Raw genomic sequence first — 10140 nt, forward strand, 5'->3', positions numbered from 1 at the left:
CTATGAATTTTAAATCATTATAACTAGGCTCAAACACATCTTTATTAATCAAAATAGGAACCATTACAATCAACACATTTTTGCCAATGAGAAATAAATTTGTTATTCTTGTAGCCTAAAAATCCATGCTTCAGGATTCAATAAACTCTTGGAAAGCATTTTCTGCATCCTGCTGGTTGTGGTAGCATTTTTCTTGCAAAAGGTTGTCAAGATGCTTGAAGAAGTGGTAGTTGGTTGGCAAGAGGTCAGGTAAATCTGCTGATGAGGCAAAATTTCATAGCCCAATTCATTCAATTTTTGAAGTGTTAGTTATGTGACATGTGGTGGGGTGTTGTCACGGAGAAGAATTGGGCCCTTTCTGTTGACTGATGCCAGCTGCAGGTGTTGGCAGTTTTTGGTGCATCTCATTGATTTGCTGAGCAGACTTCTCAGATGTAATGATTTTGCTGGGATTCAGAAAGCTGCAGTGGATCAGTCCCACAGCAGACCACCAAACAGTGACCATGACCCTTTTTTTGGTGCACGTTTGGCTTTGGGAAGTGTTTTGGGGCTTCTTCTTGGTCCAACCACTGAGCTGGTTGTTGCTGGTTGTCATGTACAATCCAGTTTTTGTCACACGTCACAATCTGATTGAGAAATGGTTCGTTGTTGCATACAAGAAGAGAAGACGACACTTCAAAATGACGATTTTTTTCAGTCAGTTCATGAGGCACCCACTTATTGAGCTTTCTCACCTTTCCGATTTGCTTCAAATGTGGAATGACCGTAGAATGGGTGACACTGAGTTCTTCGGCAACTTCTCATGTAGTTGTAAGAGCATCAGCTGAGATGATTACTCTCAATTGGTCCTTGTCAACTTCTGATGGCTGGCTGCTAAGCTCTCATCTTCAAGGCTCTAGTCTCCTTTTCAAAACGTCTTGAACCCCCACTGCACTGTACGTTCGTTAGCAGTTCCTGGGCCAAATGCGTCGTTGATGTTGCCAGTTGTCTCTGCTGCTTTACAATCCGTTCTGAACTCGAATAACAAAATCTCTCGAATTTGCTTTTTGTCTAACATCACCTGCATAGTCTAACATACATATAAAATAAACAGCAAGTAATAAGTCATTAGCAAAAAAACTGTAAGGTGAGAAATGTGCATTCAAATGATGTATCACATAACCACATTTATTTAAGAATGTACTCCAATATCAAACAGCAAATTTCAACAGTGCTAGAACCGCAATTACTTTTGCACCAACCTTAATAGATAAATTTATCGCAAAATGGTTAAGACAACTGCCTCTGTAGCCATGCAATCTAGCCTCTGTACTCAAACCTGTCCCTAACTAACAGAGCAAGCTGCTTTATTTCTTTGTGTCTCACTTCCCTCATTTGTAAAAGTAGAATAATAGTAGCTACCTCATAAGGTTGTTGGGAGGGTGAAGGGAGTTAATAATGATATATGTGAAGTATTTAGAATTGTGCCTAGCGCATGGTAAGTGTTCTATGTTAGCAATTATTCTTCTCATTCGTGCTATTAGCTGGGAAGGGGAGATGAAAGGTACCGCAGCATATAGTCAGTATCGAAGGGGAGCTATCAGTAGTAGTGAACATGGGGTTGAGGGAAGCATTAGTTAGAAGACACTGGCCGTATTTCAGTGCTGATTAAATGGAACCAGTTGCATGGGAGACGTTGAGGATCATAATTCTGTATCTCTAAAATTGCAAGAGGGAATGGCTCCAGAGCATAGGCGGAAGGATTACTCTTGAGCAGGAGACACATCTCTTCCATGCTTAACAGAAGGGAAGGAGAAAAGGATAACAATCCTTATCACGTATCTATCGCTGCCCTACAAACAATTCTAAAACATAGTGGTGTAAAACAGCAATGATTTATTAGTTCTCATGATTCTGTAGTTTGGCTGGGGTCAGCCAAGTGGTTCTGGTAGTCTCACCTGACTTACTCACATGGCTGTAGGCAGTTGCTAGTAGGGCCGGGGCATCTAAGATGACCTCATTTGCATGTCCCTGGTCTTTGTGCTGGCTCTTGGCTGGGCCTCTCTCTGGGCACTGTCTTTTGGTAATCAAGCTCAAATTTCTTTACATGGTGTGAGCATGTTCTAAAAGGACAAAGGGGAAAAAGGTAAGATCTCTGGAGGCCTGGATTTTGGAACTCACACATCACTTCGACCACATCCTGTTGGTTAAAGCAAGTCACAAGACTAGCTCAGACTCAAGGAATGGACAAATAGACTCCTCTTCTTGAAAGTAAGAAGTGCAAATTATGGTGGCCATGTTTTTCAATCTACCCTAGGTACGGATGCATATAAATTTGTAGATCTGGTGAGAGTTGAAGAGTTCCATTTCAGATGGCATTGGTTTTCTCTGTAAAGTGGAAGAAAAGTCCATCTGCTGTGAATCAGAGGAAGGAGTAGAAAGAGAGAAAGCGATGATCGGGTGTCTGAAAAGACTGCTGGTTTAAAATAATCCTTGGGCAGAATGGGAGAGATCGCTGGCAGGATATCGTTATAGGACTTGTAGCCAATGTGGCAGGCCCATTTGCAGGTGCGGCCATGCATTCAAAGCAGTATCTATTTGCTCTGTTTTGCAATTTTCATCACCAGCACTCAACAGCCCAGGTGGAGGCAGGGCAAAGACAGATGTTGGATTCATCCAGGGTTGGGGCCTTGCCAGCTGGGTATGATGAAAAGAAAATGGGATGAAAAAGGTTAGGATTATTGGCAGGAGAGTAGTTAAAGTGACAGACCATGACATTTAAGCTGGGTAAGGAATGAAACAAGGACAGAATTTCCCCTTTTACATTATAATAACTAGCTGGAAATTTTTTAATTTAATTTTTTGCAAGATAATTAAAAAATAAATACGTAGCCTCATTCCTTGCTTCCTTAATATCTGTAGCAAGAAACTATCATCAAATACATGCTAAGTAAAAGCTGAAATAATAAGTAATAGGTTAAAAGTGATTTCTCCTTTTCTTAACTAATAGATTCCCATTACTGTGACTGTTAAGGACATCCCTAACTGAAAATCTCTCAGATTTGTTGTTGATGAATTCTGCTCTCACATTCTGTTAGTGTTAAGGAGATATTACCTCTTTAAAAATAATATTCAGTACTATAATTGTGTCCTTTTTTCTGTAGTGGACACCTTTTTAAAAAATAAGCATATTACTTTATATTTTTCAATTCAAAATATATTTTGCTACACAAGAGTGTAGCAGGTAATCTTTGGGAACACAGTTAATTTCATGTTCAGTTTTTCAAACCTTAATATATTACTCTGGCTTCTTGTCCCAATATGCTTTGCCTTCCATCTAGCTGGACTGTGTGACTCCAATGAGCAGCAAAGCCAAGTCTTTTCTGGCTGGTTCCAGTACAAACATGGATCTCTCCTGTGAGACACATAGGTCTTTTTCTATCGCACGTAAACATGGTTAGGTCACCTCTGCAACCACCTGATACTGGATACCCGGGGCTATTCGTTTCCATGCAACCTCATGCCTAGAACCTCTGGGACTCTTTCTCCCTTAGTAACCCTTCCCCCACCCCCACCAGCCAAGGTCAAGTTCCATCAGATATTGTCCTTCTTGCTCTAAAACCCTGCATTCTGTTTAAATTTCAAAGTGTTGTTTTATTTACATCATTCCTCTGCTCAAAAATCTTCAGTGACCCTACATGATCTTCCATTGCCTACAGCATAAAGTTCAAACTCCTTCATCTAATATTCTAAGTCCTATATTTATTTTAGCCTGACTTATGAAAATACTTTAAGGCAGCTTGCAACAAAAATGTTAGAATTAGATTAAAATAATTAGCTCTACATAGCTAAGTTTCCCACAATCTGAGTGTTTCTCTATCTCCAATATAGCTCCTAACCAGTTTTTCCTAAGCTGCTTCCTATCCAATGAATCAGTGATTCTCAACCTTGGACGTCCTTTGGAATTATCTGGGGAATCACCCCAGGAATTCCTTTCCCCTCCTATTTTTAAATTTTAATATATTTAGTTGATAAAGATTGTATGTATTCAAGGTGTGCAACATGTTGACTTGATAATATGTGTACATTGTATAATGATAATCACAATCAAATTAATTAACACATCTGTCACCACCCATGCTGTACCTTACATCCTCAGAACTTGTTCATTTCATAACTGAAAGTTTATGTCCTTTGATCAACATATCCCCACTTCTCCCACACCCCAGCCCCTGGCAACCACCATTCTACTCTCTGTTTCTATTAACTGGACTTTTTTAGATTCCACATATGTGTGAGATCATACAGTGTTTGTCTTTCTGTGTCTGACTTATTTCACTTAATGTTCTCCAGGTTCATCCATGTTGTCATAGCAGGATTTCCTTCTTTTTTATAGCTGAATAATATTCCATTGTGTGTGTGTGTGCATGTGTGTGTGTGTATACACACACACACATTTTCTTTATCCACTCATCTCTCAATGGACATTTAGGTTGTTTTCATATCTTGGCTGTTCTGAATGATGTGGCAATGAACATATGGATACAGATATTTCTTTGAGACACTGATTTCATTTCCTTTGGTTATATACCCAAAAATGGAATTTTTGGATCCTACAATAGATCTATTTTTAATTTTTTGAGGAGCCTCCATAATGTTTTCCATAATAGCTGTACTAATTTACATTCCCACCAACAGAGTACAAGGATTCCTTTTTCTCTGCATTCTTGACAACGCTTACCTCTTGTCTTTTTTATAATAGCTATCCTAACAGGTGTGAGGTGGTATCTCATTGTGATTTTGATTTGCATCTCCCTGAGGATTAGTGATGTTGAACACCTTTTCACATACCTGTTGGCCATTTGTATGTCTTCTTTGTGAAAATGTCTGTTGAGATCCTTTGCCCATTTTTTAATCAGGTTATTTGGGTTTTTTTGCTTTTGAGTTGTGTGAGTTCCTTATATATTTTGGGTATTAATCCTTTATCAGATATATGGTCTCCAAATATTTTCTCCCATTTCATAGGTTGCCTTTTTATTTTGTGGATGGCTTCCTTTATTGTGCAGAAGCTTTTTAGTTTAATACAATCCCATTAGTCTATTTTTGCTTTCATTGCCTATGCTTTGGGGGCATATCCAAGAAATCATTGCCATGCCAATGTCAAGGAGATTTTTTACCATGTTTTCTTCTAGGAGTTTTATAGTTTCAGATATTACAAAATCAACATACAGAAATCAGCTGTGGGTGGGGCATGGTGGCTCACACTTGTAATCCTGGCACTTTGGGAGGCTGAGGAGGGAGCATGGCTTGAGGACACGAGTTCAAGACCAGTGTGAACAAGAGCAAGACCCTGTCTCTTTAAAAAATAGAAAAATTAGCTGGGCATGGTGACATGTGCCTGTAGTCTCAGCTACCCAGGAGACTGAGGCAGCAGGATCGCTTTAGCCCAGGAGTTTGCAGTTGCAGTGAGCTATGATAATGCCACTGCACTCTAGCCTGGGTGACAGAGGAGACCCTTTCTCAAAAAAAAAAAAAAATCGGTTGTGTATCTATACACTAACAACAAGCTATCTAAAAAAGAAATTAAGAAAGTAATCTCATTTATAATCAAAAAGAATAAAATACTTAGGAATAAATTTAACCAAGGAGGTTAAGGATCTATACACTGAAAACTATAAAACATTGATGAAAGATACTGAAGAAGACACAAATAAATGGAAAAACATCCATGTTCATGGATTGGAAAAATTAATATTGTTAAAATGTCCATACTACCCAAAGCTATCTACAGATTCAATGCAATCCCTATCCAAGTTCCAATGGCATTTTTTCACAAAAATATTTTAAAAAATCCTAAAATTTATATGGAACCACAAAAGATGCTGAATAGCCAAAACAATCTTAATAAAGAAAAACAAAGCTGAAGGCATCACACTCCTTGATTTCAAACTATATTACAAAGTTATGGTAATTAAAATAGTATAATATTGGTATAAAAACAGACACATAGGCCAATAGAACAGAATAGAAAGCCCAGAAATAAACCCATGTATACATGGTCGACGAATCTTTGACGAGGGTGCCAAGAATACACAATGGGGAAAGGAAAGTCTCTTCAATAAATGGTGTTGGGAAAACTGCATATCCACATGTAAAAGGATGAAATTGGAACCTTGTCTTACACCATATACAAAAAATAACTTGAAACAGATTAAAGACTTAAATATAAGATCTGAAACCAGCAATCCTAATGTAATTGATCTGGTTACAGGTGGGCATTGGGATTTGTAAAGCCCCCTGGTGATTCTAATGTGCATCCAGAGTTGAGAAGCACTGCAATTAGAACAAGTTTGTTGAATCTCCCTATGACATTCACTGCTTTCTCCATCAATAGTCCCCTTTTCTTCTTTATTTATCTAACCCCTACCCATTCTTCGAGATCCAGCTCAGATACTGCGGGATCTTTCCTTACCACCCAATGCTGATACATTCCCATAACGTGTACCTTGTTTACATTTATTTGGCTCTTAGCATATACTTCTTTGACCTTCGTGTGTTTATCCCATCTCTTCAACAGGATTAGAATGTATAGAAGTGCAGAGCTATATTTTATAGCCCTTTTTATCTCCATAACCTAACACAATTCATTTTATACTATGTGCCATTTGTGTGTTTTATGGGAGGTAAGGATGGTGATGATGATGATCATGACAATAGTAACGATGATTATGTAGCAGATACTGTGCTCTGACCAATCCTCTCAGATTTCTCTGTTTATTAACCAGGTTGCCCTGAGGTTCCTGGAACAGACTACATTTCACATGCAAAGCTGAAGTGTCTGGGAATCAAGCCACCTCCACCTTAACTTAATGACTAGTTGTTTAGAATTGTTATATGTGTCCACATTAAATCCAGATTGTGTTTTATATCAACATTTAATGTTGACCAAAGCCAAGTTACTGGACCTTTAGTCTGTCATATTGTTCCTCAAGCATGTTTTGAGATGCTTTCATCCATTTTTATAGAGCTCATTCTCAATCTTCATCACAGGGAGAATACATAGGACCTTCAGTAACGCATACACATTAGGGAAAAACTTGATGTCAGGTAGATGGAGGGCTTCGTAATTGGTGGATGGAAGCTGTATGTCTTTCCCTGTGTGCTCCCATTTGACTCTTCCACAATGAGGCTCAGCTGGGAGCGTGTTGGGATTGGCTAAGGCACTTCTGTGCATGTCAGCGTGGAATTCCTTCAGTGTATTGAACTTGAGCTGTCCCATGACGGAGGATACCAGAGATAAGCATTTAAGAGGTTTGAGGTACTGTTCTGAGAATATAGCTTTAAGTTTCTGAATAATAGCCTTTACTGTTGGAATACGTAGGGTTTCTTTATGGTAATCCTCAGAAATTAGTTGAGATTCCAAGTTGCCTTGCTGAGCTCTGCAGAATTTCCCAGGGAGTTTCATTTGGATATCAAGTTTGGTTGCCAAATTTGTGGCTTCCTCAAACCAAAACTTATGATAAATTTCAGTATTTTCCATCACTTCATTGAGTATGTGTCGTACTGCAGTCAAGCTACTGGCTGCAAAGAAGAAATCAGAGGTTTGTGCCTGGAGATTTTTTCCCAAAGGCTCTTGTAAAAGAGAGGACATTTTTAAGAACAGCAATGTTAACAATGAAATCAAAACCTGTTACTGCACTACAGAGTACAAATGCTCAGCCAGCAATACAATTATTCCATCTCATAGTTGTGTCACTCTTTATACCATCTAAACATAAAACGAGTGCTTGCAGGAGGTCTGCTAAAATTTCAAAAGCATCATGCCTGCCTGTCCACCGAGATGGCAAATTTCCTTCCATTCTTTACCCCTTTCTTCACTGTTCTGAAAAAGGACAGAAATTACATTGTCAAGTACTAAAAGCAGTTATGGTGATGAATGAAAAAAAGAACAAACTTCCTCAGTTGTTCCCAGTGCAGCAGATGTTCCCACAACAGGTGCTGATTTTGCCAACCGCATATACAAGGCACAGGAAGAGCAGAGTGTGTAGATAGCTTTGGGATATTTCTCTAGAAGTCTAGAAGCAAACAACTTTCATTTTGGAAGAAAATCCACTGGACAAAATGTAAGCCTGGCCACGACAATATTTACTTCCCACTTCTCAGTTATCTTAGTGTGAAACTTCACAGCCCAAATCTCTGCATTGCTTCATGAGGCAGGAAACCCACTAATTCCTCTCTGTGGTTCTGAGATTCATGGACCAACCTCACCAACACAGATAGGTTCTTCCCCTGCTGTATCCAATACATGGTGAGTGATAATGGAAAAGAAGTGTGAGTCTCTCACTTCCCTGAGAATTTCTCCCAGAATCACAGCTCTCACAGATCTCTGGCATCTGATGCCAGTGTGTTTTCGAAAAGAACAATGTGTGCTCTTGGCTGGCTTCTTCTGCGCTGGGGTTCTGAGTCTTGCTGTTGTTGGGTTTTTTTTTTATGTTTTTGTTCCTGTTCAGAAGTTGTGTCCATTTTTTTTTTTTCTGTTTCAGTGTCCTGATTACATCTTCTCTCAATTCTTCTATTCATTTTCTGTGTCTACTGTGTGGATGGTTCAAATGACTGGTAAGGTCAAAGATTATCCCCTAAGGACTAGTTCTACAGATTGTAGAGATCTCAAAGTGGTTGGCACCTAATTGAGAATGTTTATTTAGTCGATCAGGTGTTTTATCTTCTAGGTCTATCTGCATATCTCCACCCACTTCGAGCATTGGCGGATTCTGTGGGAACCTGAAGAAGGACTGCACACCCTTCTGCCTGCAGCCGGGGCAAGGCCAGTTTGCCATTGTCACCTGTGCAGTGGGGTTGGGGAGGAGAGCCAGACTAGCCAGGCCTGCCAGGCGACAAGCCATGATAAATTTGGTAATTTTTGACCTCTATTTAATGTATACAGGACAGAGATTGCCCCGTATTGCCTTTGGAGGCTGAAAGCCAAGAAAGGTGAAGAGTTTCTGGGATCTTACCTAAAGCTACTTAAGACTCACAGAATCTTCACTGTGGATCATGCTTCTGGGGATATTTGTGATCATCAAAATGTAAAATTGCCCAGGTCGATTTTATTTATAAATGTGATTTACTATTGTTAAATGTTAGCTTATGACATAAATTGGGAGAAATTGCACTTATCTCTCTAACTTTTCAATCATTTATTCAATATTTGTTGTATGCCTACTATAAATACTGAATCAGGCCCTGGAAATATCTAGAGACATAAGACCAGGCAGAGGTCTGCCCCCATGGACATCATAGTCTAGTCCAGTGGTTCTCAATCCTGGCTGCATATTAGAGTAATCTGGGAGCTTTAAAAAAAAATCACTGATAGCCAGGTCTATACTAGACCAATTAAATCTGATGTTTTGGGAATCAGGCCCATTCATCACTGTTTTTAATAGCTCCTTAGAAGATTCTAAGACGTAACCAAAATTGAAAATCACTGGGCTAGTGGTTATTAAGGAGTTTAGGATAGAGCTACAAATATAATCACCTGGAGAGTTAAAAAATGTATGCGTGTGTATGTATGTGTGTATGATATACGAGGTCTGTCTGGAACGTATCCAGCTATGTAATATGAAAAATAGAGATATTTATTGAAGAAATACAAGATTCAAGAAACATTGTACCTCAGTCCCCTTCAAAGGAGGCACCTTGGGACCTCACACAGTCCTCCCAGCATCTCTTAACCTAACCCGTACATGTTCAACATTCTCAGGTGCTCTGCCTGTTGCAGGCCTTCCAGAACATGGATCATTTTCAACAGATTCTCAACCATCTTTGAAGCATCTGTGCCACACTTTTATTTGTGCTGCACTCATTGCATCATCCCCGAAAGCCTTATGGATCATCCGAATGGATTCTGTGGAGGAATGTTCAAGCTTAAAGCAAAATTTAATGCAGACTTATTGCTCTGCTTGCTCAGTCATTTTGAATGTGACAGCCACATGGTACACATGTTCACTCAATGATGTCTAGTGCCCCACTGACTAGTACAGTGAGGATGTCACTGTTCACACACGTGCAATACAGTCCACTTTCCTTGGCTGCCAGGTTACATCCATGTCATGAAAACCATTCTTGTTATATTAACAATGCCTGGATACTTTCCGGACAGAC

General features: G+C 39.3%; 1 protein-coding gene across 1 annotated transcript; it reads right to left on the minus strand.

Annotated features, from left to right (window-relative positions):
• Positions 1-6876: 6876 nt before the first annotated feature.
• On the minus strand, positions 6877-7574 carry LOC105814793 (52 kDa repressor of the inhibitor of the protein kinase-like). Its single transcript, XM_012649889.1, has one exon. It carries the CDS (start codon positions 7517-7519, stop codon positions 6989-6991), a length of 531 nt encoding a protein of 176 aa, XP_012505343.1. The 5' UTR covers positions 7520-7574; the 3' UTR covers positions 6877-6988.
• Positions 7575-10140: the final 2566 nt, after the last annotated feature.

The sequence above is a fragment of the Propithecus coquereli genome, unplaced genomic scaffold (genome assembly GCF_000956105.1).
Source record: "Propithecus coquereli isolate 6110/MARCELLA unplaced genomic scaffold, Pcoq_1.0 Scaffold306, whole genome shotgun sequence".
NCBI classification, from domain to species: Eukaryota; Metazoa; Chordata; class Mammalia; order Primates; family Indriidae; genus Propithecus; species Propithecus coquereli.